At 44.4% G+C, this 16,954-nt stretch overlaps 1 protein-coding gene across 1 annotated transcript; it reads right to left on the bottom strand.

Moving 5' to 3' along the window:
• Positions 1–640: 640 nt before the first annotated feature.
• Positions 641–2,854, bottom strand: LOC141622080 (uncharacterized). The gene is made up of 3 exons (XM_074438134.1): positions 2,698–2,854; positions 1,054–1,134; positions 641–938 (listed from the first exon to the last, which is right to left on the bottom strand). The coding sequence occupies exons 2-3, from the start codon at positions 1,124–1,126 to the stop codon at positions 832–834; spliced, it is 180 nt and encodes a 59-aa protein (XP_074294235.1). The 5' UTR covers positions 1,127–1,134; positions 2,698–2,854; the 3' UTR covers positions 641–831.
• Between the last annotated feature and the right edge of the window lie 14,100 nt (positions 2,855–16,954).

Below are 16,954 nucleotides of genomic sequence, written 5' to 3'. Positions count from 1 at the left end.
TTTTTATCTTATGTATGGTATTTAACTGTCTTAAAATTAAAACGGATATCTTAAATGAGAATTTGTGACTTAGTATTGAGGCCGTAACCTACTTCACCAACAGAAAAAAATTTGATCCAAATCAAAATTTTGTAGACGCATACTCAATTCCATTAATAATCTAAATTTAAATCCCTTATTAACAAAATTCGAATCAGAATTATTATTGATCAATTCATGTACAATTTACGAACCAAATTTGTTCAAATTTATATCTTGTCAATTATAGATTTATAGATCAGGTTATGGATCATAACTCAGATCGGCCTAGGAATTGGATTACATAAAATATCAAAACCGATTTTGAATTGCGGAGTTTTGGATATGAATTGGGTGTGGATTGATATCGATCGAATAATGTTGTTTTCATTGTTCTCGCAACGTGCGGCTTTCAAGGGCACATTTTAATAATTAGGGAAAGTTTGTTGAGAATATATCATGAAAAATAGAATAGATGTACAAACACATATTTACCATAATTAGTGAAATATTTCTCAACAAACTTTATGTGGCAGCACTGAGACACAACCAAAATCAGCAATTCAAATGATTATTCGTCACAAAAACAAAGTCTAAAGCATCAGCACTGAAGGTCCCAACATCCTCAGAAGCGCACACATCTTCAATCAATGAATCAAAACGCGCTGATGTATACAAAGTATGAACAGTTAAGCTTATTCTCCAAACGAAACAATTTCAACGATCCCAATTCTCGTTCATTTCGACCTGATAGTCTACACCAAGGAAACATACAAAGCAATACTCAAAATGCAATCCTAGTTCCAAAAAAAATTACACATTCTCACTGGAATGTCCACCCGAGTCGACTGAGGCCAACCCTTCAGCAATCATTTTTTCCCTATTTTTCATTTGTCTGTCCACCGCAACCATGTATAGACCTACATAATTCAAAATTTATAACACAGTATCCAGTGTTTTCGTAATCTCACGTCAAAAGATCAAATTATGAAACAAGATCGGACATTTTTATCAATAAATACAAATAACACATACCAACAGCACTTCCAATAGCACAAGCCCAAAGAACCCTCATTGACCATTTATCAGGTATAGTCCCCCTTGCCATTTTACTTCCTGTCAACAAAAATATAATCCGAGTTACCAAACTCCCTCAAATCCCAGCAAATCACAAACTCATTCAAACTTATAGTGTATCCATATTACAACGTATCCTGATTTTTGGTGGTTGAAGTTATCCGTACTACCATGTAAAAAGGTGTGTATGCATATCGTGTATGCATACCGTGTATTTGGATCAGAACGTACCATGAATCAGGTAACCATGTGTCCCCCCAAAAAAAGGTAACCGTGTAATCTTAGATTTTGATGATTCATTCCCTCAGTTAATAACAATTAAATGGGTATGTCAAATTAAGCTTGAGTAAATTGATATTCCCTCCGCCCCGATCACTTGTTTACTTTATTGGCTTTTGGGACTTGGGAGTATACTTTAAACAAAATTTTGAGACGGAGGACATGATTACTCGCACAACTTTGGAAAATGACTTTTGCTAGTTCTTCATAACGAGTGATCACTCGCCCTCCCCATAGATTTAAATATATAGCTTAGCCCCTCATAGGCATGCATCACAATTCACAAGGGAAGAAGACATTCTAGTTCCCAAAAGCAATGTCATGTCCCTTCATCACTAACCGTAAGCCCATGATTCATACAATCATACCTAATAGTACCTACAACATCCAAGCATCTAACACTTTGATCAAAATAAACATCATGGCCGTGCTATAAAATGTTATGCACCATTTCGATTACGCTTCTGACTGACTAGAAGACTCCAATTCGGAATTACCCTTAAATTCATCAGCACGAACCTACGAAGCATGGAAAACCAATTGATCTTAGGAAAACCCGAATTCTCCCCCTCCTGAGCAAAACTCCCATTACTTAACCTAAAAACCGCAACATAATCCTCACACTGGTGAACCATACCGAGTTGTCTACCACTCTCAGTAAACTCCCAACAATCCTCCCCATATCTTCCCATACTGCTGAAATGCAGCCTCAGAAAACACAATGCAGTTCCTACTCCCTTCCGAAAAAAAAAAATACTCCCTCTATTCCAATTTCCAATCATTTATTTACCTTTGATTAAAATACCTCTCAGAAAGAATAAAAAAGGCAAACAAAAGAGTGAAGCCCGCGCCATAAACAAAACCGTATTACTATCAAATTCCGAAACCTCATCCCATGTACTCTTTCAACGGTTTTTACCTCCCTATGAACCATCAAATACAAACTCCCTCCATTAACCATTCAACCACAAGCCGTTTTCGCCACTCGAACCAACCCGAACCTGAGATAACCTATTCAAAAATTAGGGTTTTGCCATCATTGATCAAATTCAGCATCATCCCCAACCTATCAACTACAAAGCGAACAATACATCGACATTGTCACGCAGGTAGGAGTCGGCGACGGCGATAGGCATTAACCCGTCTTAATCATTTATTTACCTTTATTATTCTTTGTGACGGAAGTATATAAATAACCGAGGCGGAAGGAGTAGTTACCGATTCATTACTACACAATCTCTATTGGGGAATTAAACACAAATTCTCAACAAAATAGAAATAAATAGGAAATTGATGAAAGCAATAAGTATATAAATTAAATACCTTGAGAATTTGTTACTGGAAATGGAATGAATGATTGAGATTAAGAGATCCTCGTCCCAGAAATGTTTCTATGTCGATCTGTATGTGTTGGATTATTTGGGGTTTAAGGTTTTAGAAACTCACCACAAGCGCTTAATCAAATGCATCCGTTGAAAGCACCTGGTCCCGACGGTATGAATGGGTTATTTTATCAGACTTACTGGGGACATGTGGGTACGGAAGTAGTGCGGACAGTTTTAGCCATCTTGAGGGGACAATTGTCACCACGGTCCTTAAACAAAACTAATATTGTGTTGATTCCAAAGAAGAAAGCCCCGGACAAAATTCGCGATTTTAGACCGATCAGCTTGTGCAACGTCGCTTATAAGCTGGTTTCAAAAGTGTTGGCTAATAGACTGAAATGCTTCCTTGGCGATATTGTGTCAGAAAATCAGAGTGCTTTCACCCCTGGGCGTGCTATTTCAGACAATGTCATGATTGCGTTCGAAATTTTCCACCATATGAAGAACTCACAGAGTAAGGAGGGATATATGGCGCTGAAGCTCGATATGGCGAAAGCTTACGATAGAGTAGAATGGGCTTTTCTTGAGAGGGTGCTTCTCGTGATGGGTTTCTCGGGTGATGGAGTGTGTGACGACGGTCTCTTTCTCAGTTCTTATAAATGGCTACCCCTCGGCTGAGTTCAGACCATCTCGGGGTCTAAGGCAAGGTGACCCTCTGTCACCATATCTATTTATCCTATGCGCGGAGGTCCTTTCTAGCCAGTTGCGTCGAGCTGTGGAAACGGGCTGCTTGCACGGTGTGCGAATTACGCATGCTGCCCCAACTGTGTCTCATTTACTCTTTGCCGATGATAGTATTTTTTTCACAAGAGCCAATGATGCTGAAGCTGACAAGATAACCGAGATTTTACGTCGGTATGAGGATGCTTCGGGACAGCTGGTGAGTCTAGATAAGACGACTGTCTCTTTTAGCAAGGGGGTACCGATACAGAAGCGTAATAACCTTGCAACGCGGTTGGGTGTCACGGTTGTTCCTGAACAATCTCGGTATTTAGGCCTACCCACGGTAGTGGGTCGGTCGAAGAAGGGACTGACTGATATTTTGCGTGATAAGCTGAGCAAAAGACTGAATGGTTGGCGGGGGAAAATTCTGTCTAGGGCTGGTAGGGAGGTTCTCATAAAGGCTGTGGCCAATTCACTCCCTACCTATGTGATGAGCATTTTTAAAATTCCCGTGCACTTTTGTGATGAGCTTAGAACCCTGATATCTCAGTTTTGGTGGGGGCACGAGGAAGGGAAGAAAGGGATCAGTTGGATGTCGTGGAAACGGTTGTGTCGGTCGAAGAGCCTTGGGGGTATGGGCTTTCGTGATTTCCATATGTTCAATTTGGCGTTATTAGGCAAGCAAGTATGGCGCCTTATAACTGAACCAGATAGTTTGTGGGCGAGAATCATGAGGGCTAAATACTACCCAGGGGGAGATGTCTTGGCTGCGGGACTCGGTTACAATCCTAGCTACACAGGAGAGGAATTATTGAGGCTAGGAACGCCTTAAGGAATGGTTGGAGAAGGCGAGTTGGGAGTGGGTTAACTACACGGGTGTGGCTTGACCCGTGGCTACCCAAGACTCAGACGGGTAGAGTGTTATCTCCACAGGTTGCGGGGCATGAGGACTTGCTGGTAGCGGATTTGATGGAGGACGAAGGGGGTGGGTGGAAGGAGAACTTGCTGAACTCGTTGTTTTTGCCGTTCGAGTGTGAGAGAATTAGAGACATCCGCATCAGTTTGACAAGGCCTGAGGATGTCTGGTATTGGTGGGGGGAAAAGGATGGTATCTTTACAGTTCGGTCAGCGTATAAGTGCCTCGCGGGGGATGCCCAGGATATGGAAGTGGGGAGTATGTCGGAATGGGAGCGAGTCAAATGGCTTTGGAAGCGGCTATGGAACGTCCTGGTATGGCCCCGAGTGAAGCTCTTCTTTTGGCAGCTGTGCAACGAGGCCTTAGCAACAAGAGCAAATATCGCGACTGGGTTGAGACTACGGGTGGGAATGAGGGAGATATCCGGGACTGGGTGGAGGCGGCATGGAAGGAGTTCGGGGGTCGGGAACATGCGCTTTTTATGATTGGATGTTGGGCTATATGGGAGCACCGCAACAAGGTTATTTTTGACAACATTGAAGTGAACCCATTAAATGTGATTCGAAGGGCGCGGGATGTGCTAGAGGAAACTGAAGGGAGTGGGGCTGTGGCAGCTATGCGTGAGAGAAGGAGGACGGGAGTGGGGAGAGAAGTGGGTGTGCAGGGCTGGGAGGTGCCGCCGGAAGGCTTTGTGAAGATCAATGTTGATGCCGGGGTTAAGGAGGGGGTTGGCTCGAGCTTTGGGGTGGTGTGTCGTAATGCAAGGGGTCAGGTGGAGTGGGGTTTGGCGGAAGCGCAAGATCAAGTTCTGGAGCCTCATATGGCGGAGGCTTTGGCGGTCTTTAAAGGTCTCCAGGAGGCGTCACAAAGGAGTCATCGATACGTGATTGTGGAGAGCGATTGTCTCATGGTCGTGGAAGCTTTGAAGAGGAAGGCGAGTGGACGAAGTGATTTTTCGCTAGTCGTGGATGATATTTTAGAGTTTAGTTCGTGTTTTAGTTCAGTTGTTTGGTCGTTTACGAGTCGTGTGAACAATAGTGTAGCGCATTCTTTAGCGCATTGTCATCCTAGAGTGCGTGGTAGAGTACTTTGGTCGGATACTTTGCCTGAAAAGGCGATCGATGCTGTTAACTTTGATTCGAATTTAATATAGCGAGACCTCGTGGTCTTACCTTCAAAAAAAAAAAAGTGTGATTGGGGTTCGATTCTTACCTCGTTCATGTGCGGTCTCCGGATCACGTTGGAGTAACTGTTTTTATTTTTTTAAAAGAATTCATTTATTAAAAAAAATCAATATTTGTAATAATTTAATCTGATTATCGTTTAAAAGAGTGAAACCGTTTATATAAATTACACATGATGAGGCGAGCGACGGCCAAACAACCAAATTGGTAAAAAAAGTGAAGGGTATTCGCCAAATTGGTAAAAAAACTATGACTTGTGACGAATTGGTAAAAAAAATGAAGAATTGTGACGAATTGGCCAAAAAAGTTACATTTTGCTTAATTTTTCATTATTCCAAATAGATTTGACAAAACTACCCTTACACAAGTAGTCCGATTAAAAAAAAATTGATCCGAGACTCGTCCTTAACAACTCAATTATGATCCCAAATTTGAAATAATCCAACCTTATTTAAACTCGATCGAAATAAGATACTTTTCCATTCTTCCATCCTTTTAAGTTATAAATTGACCACAAAAATGATGAAATTCAAAATGGCCTTTATTCAATTGAGGCATAGCCAAATAATTGATTTTGACAGAAATGACTCGTACTTAGACCCGGTAAAAATGATCCAAAATCCGAGTTGTCCGACCCAATATAATCAACCCAGATGCTTATTGTTATAAACTGATTATTATTCATAAATAACTTGATAATGACTGACCCGAAAATGCCCCGAATTCAAATGACAAGACCCGAATTCTTGCAAACCCGAAATCGACCCGACTCGAAGTGACTCGTCCTTAGTTGGGTCATTAATTTGGCAAGGGTAGTTTGGATTATATCGGAACTGAGATGTGTCAAATTGCCATATTTGCCAAGATTTCGATTAGTGTTTTTAATTGGGTCATTAATTTGAGCAAGAGTAGTTTGGTCAAATTTAGTTATGAATAGTAAACAAAACATGGTTATTACTTTTTTGGCCAATTTGTCACAATTCCACATTGTTTTTACCAATTCGTCATAAACCATAGTTTTTTTACTGATCCGGCGAATACCCTTCACTTTTTTTACCAATTTGGTTGTTTGGCCGGCGAGCGACACATCAGAGGTGACTAGTGAATGACAGGTGGAAGAGAGACAACTAGTGGTGATGTACTGGCTATGTGTCAGAGAATGGGGTTTTAGAATTTCTCTTAATTTTGGTCTCGATTTTGTGTAATGGGCCTCTTATTGAAATTTTAACTATTTGGTTCGGTGAATTGATCAAAATACCCAATATTGAATTTTTTGCTCCATTTAACCGAAAATTTGACTGCTCGGTTTGGTAAATTGAATTCTTAAAAAAAAAAAAAACAGTGACTAAGATGTTGAGATTATTCAATTTTGAATGTGACACTATGACTTTATGTGTCGAGGCCCATAGTGTTGTATGGGAATGGGGTCATTCAATTTAAGCCCGCACCAGTGAGCACAAATGAACATGTGGTTCGAATTTCACTATTGCCCCTACTGAGGTGTACTTGATAGATGATTTTTTGTACTATGATACTCCCTCCATTCAACTCCACTCTGCATGTTTCTATTTTACACACTATTCACAAGCGGACATTCAACTTCAATTTTCTCTCGATACATAAGTTAAAATATATTCATGTGTGATCTTATTTGATTCGTCTTTAAGAGTACATTAAAAATATCTAACTTTTATAATTTTTGCAAATACGTAACTAAAGATATTTATTGTGTAAAAGTTGCGTTGGCAAACGTGATAAAGCAAACATATAAAGTGGAGTTGAATGGAGGGAGTAGTAGTATTGTGGGGGTAGGAGAGGTTGCCCGGTGGTTGTGTGACTAAACTGACTATGGTGGCGGAGTCGTTTGTGGTTGACTGGTTGGTGGTCGAGTATTGTTGAGCTACTATCATCCAGTGGCGGATCTACTAAGGCCCTTCCGGGGTGCGCGGACACCGGAAACATAATTTTTTTTTGCGTATTTTGTCTAATTTTCAGGCTAAAAAGAAAAATTTTAACTTTTTTATGTGTATATAGATTTTAAATATTAATCCGGACCCCGGAAAGAAATTTTTCTGTATTCGCTATTGCTATCATCAATAATTATTGATATACTCTTAACAAAGTTGGCTGGTGTGAGTGATAAGGGCTCCTATCTTGGAGATTGTCCCAGATGTCGATAGGGGATACTCCCGGTTAATACCAAAAAAAAATTATTGATATACTCTTTACATATACGGAATACTATTACCTAAATCTATGCAAATTGAGTGAACAACATTATCATCGAGCCTGATCACAAGGGTGAAATTTGATGGTTAAAACTTGGGTAAAATTTTGTAGGGACTCAGGTTCAAGTCTCTTAAAGTGCAATCTTTTGAAGGTTATTCGCATGAAACTATGCCTTTATAGACTTGGAGTCTATCACTCTCAAATGGTTGATCTGATATTAACATGCAGAAACATAATGTAATTAGACGATTGAAGACGGATTTTAACCTTCCAAACCTTGCATCAATAAACCATCTCCTAATGTAAGTTGATGCTTATAAACTTACACAGTCACACTTCTTGAATCAGAATTGCACACTCTATAACAAACAGAAAGGGTTAATTTAAAAATTTGACAAGTTAATCATAATCATGCATGAACAAATCATGTAGAAGTATCATTGTCTGGAATCTTTGAGATACAAAAGAGACCACGACAAAATATTATTGCAAGCCACCATTTTAATGTCACTGTTTCTTATCTTCACCAACCCTTCAATTTTCTCATCATTTAAATGTCACATTGTCACACCACTAGCTCAGGCACTCACTCACCATTCTTCTGAATTTGACCACGTGCCTGCCTAGCCAATGTAGCCATCTAGCTTTCCCTTTATGATATCACAAAATCTTGTTTGTGACGGCACATATCCGTCACTCTTGAGTGACGGATACCATTTTACCTCACAAAATACCCACTTTTTCTCTCTCTGCAATACTATTCATGTGGTCCCCTTTCTCCACTAACCCATTTTGTTACCATTTTATCTCACAAAATATCCGCCACAAATGGTAACCCGTCACAAGGGAGACCAATTGTGATGATATTGTCAACTGAACCCACATACTGTCATTTAATTGGAGCTCTATCATATCAACTCACTAAAGTGAGTCTTTCTAAGCGGATTATATCCGTCTTAATAAGAAAACGATTTAAATACTACTCCCTCTCGGTCACTATATTATTCCCATTTGATATGGGCACAATATTTAGGGAAAAATATTAAAATAAGAGTAAAAGAGTTGTGTGAGGTTGGTGATAGGAAAGAGGGATAAATTATTAGTAGTTAAATAAAGAATTCTGTGGCCAAAACATAAAAGAAAGTAATAAAATACGAGTAAAAGAGTTGTGTGAGTTTTGGTGATAGGAGACAAGAATGAATAAAATAAGAGTAAAAGTTTCTAAAAATAGAAAGGGGAACATTAGTTGAATAATCCGTTTCGGAAAAGAGGGAACATTATAGTGACTTGGAGGGAGTATTTTATATAGATAGATGAAGAAGAGTTTGTGGGTAAGACATTCAATCTTTTGTCTCATCCATTTATTGTTTCGGACGGATTTGTTCATCTTAAATAATGATTTTTGTTAGTCCTTGGATATCCGATTCAAAGGTTAGTTCAGATTTATGTGACCTTGGTTGGTAAATAAAATAAATGTCTAATATAAAAATGGCCTTATTTTATAATTTGCGGATAATTTTTATTTTAAGTGAATTTTGTATAATACTCTCTCCCAGTCGCTCGTTTCTTTTCCTTCCATTTTGCACAAGAAATAAGAAAATGATTTTGAACCACACAAAACACTCTATCCCACATGCAATGAATTTGGACCACACAAACCTTTCCAAAAAAGGAAAGAGGGAAGAAAATCTGATTACCATAAAAAAGGAAGGAGAGAAGAAATGAGCGGCTAGAAGGGAATATATGAAGCGGTAGCGTAATTGATGATGAATAAGCAGGTGACATGTGCATGAATGCATGATTGCATGATTTAGATTGTGACCCTGCACATGCAACGTGTGTTGGTAAATTTCGATAAAAGGTCAAGTTGACTAAAGTTAAGAGGTCATCTGCAAGTCACGTGAGGGTACACTACTGTTGACTGTAGAGATACGAGTATCAGTGTCCGGGCCACTGAATTTGCAAGTCTCCCTACGGGCATATCTGTGATCTGTCCTTGTGTCACGATGTTGAGTACTCTGTATTACTCATGCGGGAAGATAAGACAAAATAAATTGTTATTTATTAGGCATTTAATTTGCTTTTGTCTTATCTACTACACATAGATAATACTTAACTCGTCACAAGCTTGCAAACGGATATACCCGTCACAAATAAGAATTTGTGAATTAAATTAATGAGTCCGGCATAGTTTGTATAATGTGTACTTCCTAAATAAGTAGAGTTTTTGGTGGGTGTTTAACTAAAATTTTAAACCTATTTTATGAAATTTCTGCAGAAGGTGTACAACTTACAGAAGACACGAGTACACAACTGATAATAATACAAATATGTTACTGTACTGCCGTCTCATTTTCAGTATTTTATGTTTGCTTGTTTTGGTAATAATGACATGTACGGAGTAAGTAGGATTTGGAATAGTGATATTCTAACTAACGCAAATTCTTGTTTGTGACAGCACATATCCGTTTAGCTCACAAACGGATATAGTGGTTCGTTTTAATAATAAAACGGGTTAAGTATTCTCATTTATATATAAGACAAATTTAGCGGTGTTCTTAAGTGTTCCGGGTGTAATTCCAGAGCAAGTTTGTTTACCACCCGCGCTTGTGAGATGACGTCTTTGGTTGAATCTTCCTCGCCTTGGTTGTTCTCCTCGGCCTCTCCTGCAACAATGAGCGAACTGAGGGCTTGGCTTTGTGCCAAGCGTACTCACTCCGACGCTCAAGTCGATGGCTCGAATGGACTAAGTTGTATGTTACTTGGCTAAATATGTGTTGTAGAGAGATAAGGAAGATGTTCTGGATGAATAGTGATTCTTAGGCTAAATTGTGGATCCTCTACTCAATGAGAGTAGAGTAGTATTTATAGACTTTCACCTTTTGTCACGTGGTGGCCAAGTGGCCAAGTGGCTAGCGGTGGAAAGACCGATCTACCCTCGGCCGGGGACCCATGGCGGCCGACGGGCCTGTTGGCTCACCGCCGAGGGTCTTGGATATGAGTTCGCGGATGTGTGTCCCGGTGGCTAGTTGTCTCGGTAAGGACCTGACAGTCTGCGTCGGTTAGGGTTTGTCTGGTCGTTGACTTGTTGTGGATATCCTTGACCTTGCTCAATGTGTTGACTCGGTCGGTGGTGCGAGAATATGCCCCATCAATTTGCCCCCAGTGTAGTCTATGCCGTGGTATGGACTCCGATGTATGTTGAGCGTATATTCTGCGTAAGAAACGAATTTAAATCCCCGGCTTCTTCTCCCTCGGCTTACTTTCGTGCAGGCCGTACCATATCCCCCTCCACATGGATGTGTAATGGACATCAAATGTGGAAGAGAAGATGCGGTGGCGGTGGACCCGAGGTTGAGAGTGCTTAGGTGTGCTTTGATTGCCCGGCCGTCTTTGCCAAGCTCGGTTGATCATGTGGCGGCGGAGAAACGGATACTTAGGAATTTCTTGAGGAGATGAATAGGCGAGATATATGAAGGGCGTGTTGAAGAAGCTTGGTCACCATTTGCATTGATTGACGTTCAACTTTGCAACGATTGACATTCCGTGGTCGCATGTCCGACACGTGTCCGTTCGCCGATTGGTGACGTTTCATGGGGTCATGCCTGATTGGTCTTTCTTCATGGGCTTTTTCCTATAAATAGGTTAGTTAGCCCCTGAAATTGGCCCTCAATTTCATTTTCTCTAAAATTTCCTTCTTGCTTAAACTCTCGTTGTGGAACTTCTCTCTAGCCTTCAAACTTCTACTCGGCGTAACCCTTTTTCCAAGGTAAACAATCAAATTCTCGATCTTTTCTTTGTTAAATAATTGTTGCTTTGCCATGTCTTCTGCTTGACGCCGGGCCTAGTAATCGTGCGCCGGGGTTTCCGTCGCGTCTTAATGAAGAGGAGATACTAGAGGCTATCCCGATAAGGTCTAGGGGTCCTAGGCCTCTTTCTCCTGAAGTTAATCCAGAAGTTCTGGAGGGTTGGGAGGATGAGGAAGATGATGATGCCGAAGGGGCTCATCCTAATGAGGGGAGGCCGTATATCGAGGATCACGGCGATGCCTGTAAGGCCTGCCCTAACCGCGCTTGGACCCATAAATTTGCCAGCTGTTCTGGTCCCGACGCTTTCGCGCGTCACTTCTACTTTGGCAGGGGGTATAGTATCGTCATTCCCGGGGTCGACCAGGCGGTCTGTTGCCCTCCCAAGGGCTACATCGGCGTGTACATTAGACACCTGGAGTATGGGCTCCGGTTTCCTCTGAATGAATACGTTATGGCCATTATTAGAGCCATGAACGTTGCCGTGGCCCAACTGCACCCGTTGGCTGTTAGGACCATAGTCGGCTTTGTCTGGCTCTGTCTCTTTAGGGGGGAGGTTCCGACGGTTAATTTATTTCGTCGGCTTCACCACCTTCGACCGTCGTTTCCTGGTCGCGTCGGATGGTACAGCGTGCAGACGGAGCCGGGTTACGTCTCCGTTGAAAAGCTTTCTTCCTGCAAGGGCTGGAAGGATCGGTGGGTGTTTGTTGAGGTTCCGAGGAATATCCCTTGCCCGGTCCTTCCAAAGACCAAGTCAATTTGCGGGGTGAGACTAAGGCGGAGCGTGACGGATGGGTCACCCCAAATAAGCTTAAGATGGATGCCGCCAGGTCCCTCTTAACGCCGATGAGGAGCGGGCGATGAAGTGTTTGAGGTGGGAGATGATGGGTTGTCGAAGGATGGATTCCTCCGACGCGGATCATTCTCCCGGATGCGCCGCTCACACGTCGGCCTCATACCAGCCCTAGCACAGGGTGAGTGGGGTCGGTGTGAGGCCCCTTTCTGTCATTTTTAAATGTTCATGTTTCTTGAACTTTGATTTCATTCCTTCCACTTAACTGTTGCTTTGCTTCGTTTGCAGACCATTTTGGCCCGGACCTGTCGGAGGATATCTTCTTGCGTTATTTAATTGAGCGCTTCTTTTTACCTTCGGCCGGGCCGAGGTGGTTTAGAATGCGTATCTCAATTGTGTTTAACGTCTTAAGCTCGGTCTTAATTTGCCGAGGGCAAGTCGCGTTTTACTCGTCTCTTCCCGGTCTTAATTTGCCGGGGCAACGGAGTTTACGTTTTGATCTTTGTTGCACACATGTTAGCATATTGGCTCGTTCCCCCGTCACTCTCGGTCTTAATTAGCCGAGGTGATCAAGGTTTTGCTCTATCCGCCGTGTACATATGTGGAGATGTGGGCTCGTTTCCCCATTGCTCCGCTTAAAGCCGGGTAATCGAGGTTTTTGCCTATCTCTTCTTGGCGTGGGCTGCCGTGGCGTCTACCACTTGGAGTGATCGCTGCGGCGTCTACCTCTTAGGGTGACTTTTGCCGTAACGTCTACTTCTTGGGGTGACTAACGACGCGCTTTGCTTCTTGATAGTGATCGCCGTGGCGTCTACCACTTGGGTGAGCTGATCTGCGGCGTCTACCTCTTAGGGTGACTGCCGTAGCGTCTACTTCTTGGGGTGACTGCGACGGTGCCTGCTTCTTGATAGTGACTATGGGGGAAATGAATCACTTTGATGGAAAACTTGGGACCATTCTTCATTAGAAATAACATGCGTCGGGGTGCCCACAGTTGTTTTGGGCACCTCCGCCGCTATACAAGATTTTTCCGAGATTGCCCGTCCCAATGGTGTATTAAAGGCGCACCCTCCATGTCCGCCGGCCGGTGTGTCTTGAGAGAGCGTCGGACACGGGAGTGTACTTTGTATCCGGAAAGACTCTAATCAAGCGGCGGTGTCGGCTTTTATCCTTTCCAGGTATCTTCCCATCCCATCGTCTCGGGCCTTATACTCTTCCCCGACTTGGTTGGCCACCAATAGTGAGCATGTTTTTACCACGACTCCCTTTACCACCGTCTCGTAATCGGACCCGTTGTTTGAGGCCGAGGAGATAAGTTTCAAGGGGTGCTTAGACACGTTCCCGCTTGGGCCGGTGATAGGGATGCTCAGGCTCCCCGAGCCGTTCGTGTAGGGGCCCGTCGCAGTTATTTCCCATATGCCGGGATGTGGTTCTTCTCGGTCGGTCGTGGTTCCTCCAACCATGCCGACGTTGGTATTCATCGGGTCTTCCTCCTGCGCTGCAAGGATGGGCTCTTCCCCTTCTCTCGATTGTTTTGCCACTTTGAGGATTGCATGTTGCACCCTCGGCGGATATCCGGGTGTTGACCACCTCGTCCTTCTCGTTCTTGGAGACGAGCTTATGCGCTTCCCCCCGGTCCGAGACATACATTAGTGTCAGGGCCCGGATTAACATCACTGCGTCTGCCTCGCTCAGAGTGACTCGGCCTATGAGGACGTTGTAGGCGGATGAGCCGTCAATGACCACGAACTCCGATAGGACATTCTTGGCCGCATTCCCCTCGCCGAACATGACCGCAACCTGATCGATCCTGGGGTACCAGGCCGGCTCCGAGAAGCTATACAAATGGATTGGTGCGGGGCTCAAGTCTTGATCTTGGCCGAGTCCTAGGAAGCATTCCCCGAACATAATGTTCGTGTAGGCGCTGTGTCAATTAGGAACCTCTTGATCAGGTGATTGGATATGTCCAAGTGGACTACTAGCGGGTCACTGTGCGGGGCGATGACTCCCCCGTAGTCCTTCTTCCCAATGGTTATATCGGGGATGTTGGAAGTGGTGGCCCGTTTGTGCCCATGAGCGGACCCACCGTTCTCGTTGCCCCCGATGACAACATGGATTACACCTATCCATTCAAAGACGGATTTCTTATTCGAGCCGCCGCATCGGTCTTTTGATCTTTGGCAACATACTTGCCGAGGCTCCCCTTCCTGGATAAGCTCTTCAATGGCATTCTTCGATGCCGGCGATCATCGATATGGTGACCGGTGTGGCCGTGGTATTCACAAGATCGACTCGTGTCACCGTCTCCCTTTGGTTTGGGGGCCTATCCCACTTCCGCCCTCGCTCTTGCTCGGGCGAAGACCTCGGCGCGGACACGACTAGGGGGTGTGCTCGTTGTCTTTGCCGGGTAGTATGTTCCCGACCTCCCCCGGCGCCCGCGAGTTCTCGCTTCCCGACAGATTTGTCGGCCGTGACCTATTGTAGTCACGGCGTCCTTCGTCTGTGTTGTCCTCCCGCTCTTTCTTTCCGAGTGTCCGGCCTCGCGAGCCTACCCGGGTTTTGTGGTAGTCCTCTACTTTTATGGCCTGATCGGCCATTCTCTGGCGGACTCCGAGTTCAGGCCGCAAAGACACTGATGAGCTCATTTTTTAGGTCCCCTCTTGGGAGGCCTTTCATCGCCAAGGCCGCCTCATTGCTTCACTCACGGATCTGCTGAACCTTGGCGTCGAACCTCTTCACGTAACTCCGGAGAGATTCGCCTCCCTCCCGTTTGATAGTCGGGAGGTCCGATGTCTCGACGCTCTCTCCTCTTGTTGCAAGAGTCTTGGGCCAGAAAGTGTCCTTTAGGTCGGCGTAACGATGCCGACCCGTCGGGTAGCCCCTTGTACCAACTTTGCGCCATCCCATGCAGTGTTGTTGGGAAGACTCGGCACCAAACCTCGTCGGGTTGCTCCCATACCGACATGTGAGACTCGTAAGCCTCAACGTGGTCGGTTGGGTCGTCTTCCCCTTTGTATGCTATGGGTGGCAACTTCACTTAGTCGGCACCGGGGTATCCAGGGACGTGGCGCCGAGAGGTCGTCGACCGTGTGTCGAACGATACGCGGCGATCGACTCCTCGCACCCCTAGTCCGGCTCCTCCCCGTGGCGGGAGGACTTTTCTCCGACTCGGTGAGTCGGACTCCTTCCCCCGACTCCGGTGAGTCGGGCTTCTTCCCGACTGCAAGTCGGGCTTCTTCTCCGACTTAGATAAGTCGGACTTCTTTCACTTCTCCTGGGAATGCCTCGTCGGCGGCTGCAATGACGCCGTCCTCCCGTGAGTGCGGGAAGGGCTTAGGTCCGCCACTAGCGCTCCGGGCTCCCGGCGTCTTGACAGAGCCGCTTCTTCCGAAGTGCTTCGTTCAAGTCTCTTGAGTCACATTATGGGCCCCGGTCTCTGGGCGGGTTCCGCCGCTCTTGTCGGTGTGACAGTGTGAGCCGGCGCACTACTTATTAGTTCCGAAGCGACCTCGGTTTCTTTGCCGACCACATGTCCCATGATGGTGATCTGGTCGGCGGGTAGCGGCGTATCTGGCATTATTGGCATCCCGTATTCCGGCTGAATTACTAGGCCGGTGGAGGGCTGCGCAACACCAGAATTGTGGACGGTATCATCTTGACAGAGTTCGGTTTCGTCAGTTACGAATACCTCTTGTTGTTTCGACATCTTCTTAGCCTTTTGGGTGGGTTTTTTGTTTGGGAATGAATGTGACTAGCTTCTAGTATCTCATCCCCACAGACGGCGCCAATTGTTCCGGGTGTAATTCCAGAGCAAGTTTGTTTACCACCCGCGCTTGTGAGATGACGTCTTTGGTTGAATCTTCCTCGCCTTGGTTGTTCTCCTCGGCCTCTCCTCAGAATAATGAGCGGGCGAGGGCTTGGCTTTGTGCCAAGCGTACTCACTCCGACGCTCAAGTCAGTAAACTCGAATGGACTAAGTTGTATGTTACTTGGCTAAATATGTGTTGTAGAGAGATAAGGAAGATGTTACCAGATGAATAGTGATTCTTAGGCTAAATTGTGGATCCTCTACTCAATGAGAGTAGAGTAGTATTTATAGACTCTCACCTTTTGTCACGTAGTGGCCAAGTGGCCAAGTGGCTAGCAGGTGGAAAGACTGATCTACCCTCGGCCGAGGGACCCATGGCAGCCGACGGTCCTGTGGCTCACCGCCGGGGTCTTGGATATGAGTTCGCGGATGTGTGCCCCTACTGCTAGTTGTCTCAAATGACCTGGACAGTCGCTGCGTCGGTTAGGCTGTCTAGGTCGTTGACTTGTTGTGGATATCCTTGACCTTGCTCAATGTGTTGACTCGGTCAGCGGGTGCAGAATATGCCCCATCATTAAGCATTATGTTTTTTGCTTGATTCGAATAGTGCCGAATTAAATGATAATTTGTGATATGTCTCCCTTATCCCTGATTCTACTTTTAATGTTTCTCCTAAGAAACGAGTTATCAAATGTTTTATGTAAACATTGATTTTTCTAGGGTGTGTTTTTGAATAGTAAAAGTGGAGGGAAAGGGAGGGGAGAGAGGAGGATGGAAGGGAAATAAAAGGAAGGGA

Source organism: Silene latifolia, chromosome X (assembly GCF_048544455.1).
Source record: "Silene latifolia isolate original U9 population chromosome X, ASM4854445v1, whole genome shotgun sequence".
NCBI classification, from domain to species: Eukaryota; Viridiplantae; Streptophyta; class Magnoliopsida; order Caryophyllales; family Caryophyllaceae; genus Silene; species Silene latifolia.
This window is presented reverse-complemented; position numbering and strand designations above follow the sequence as displayed.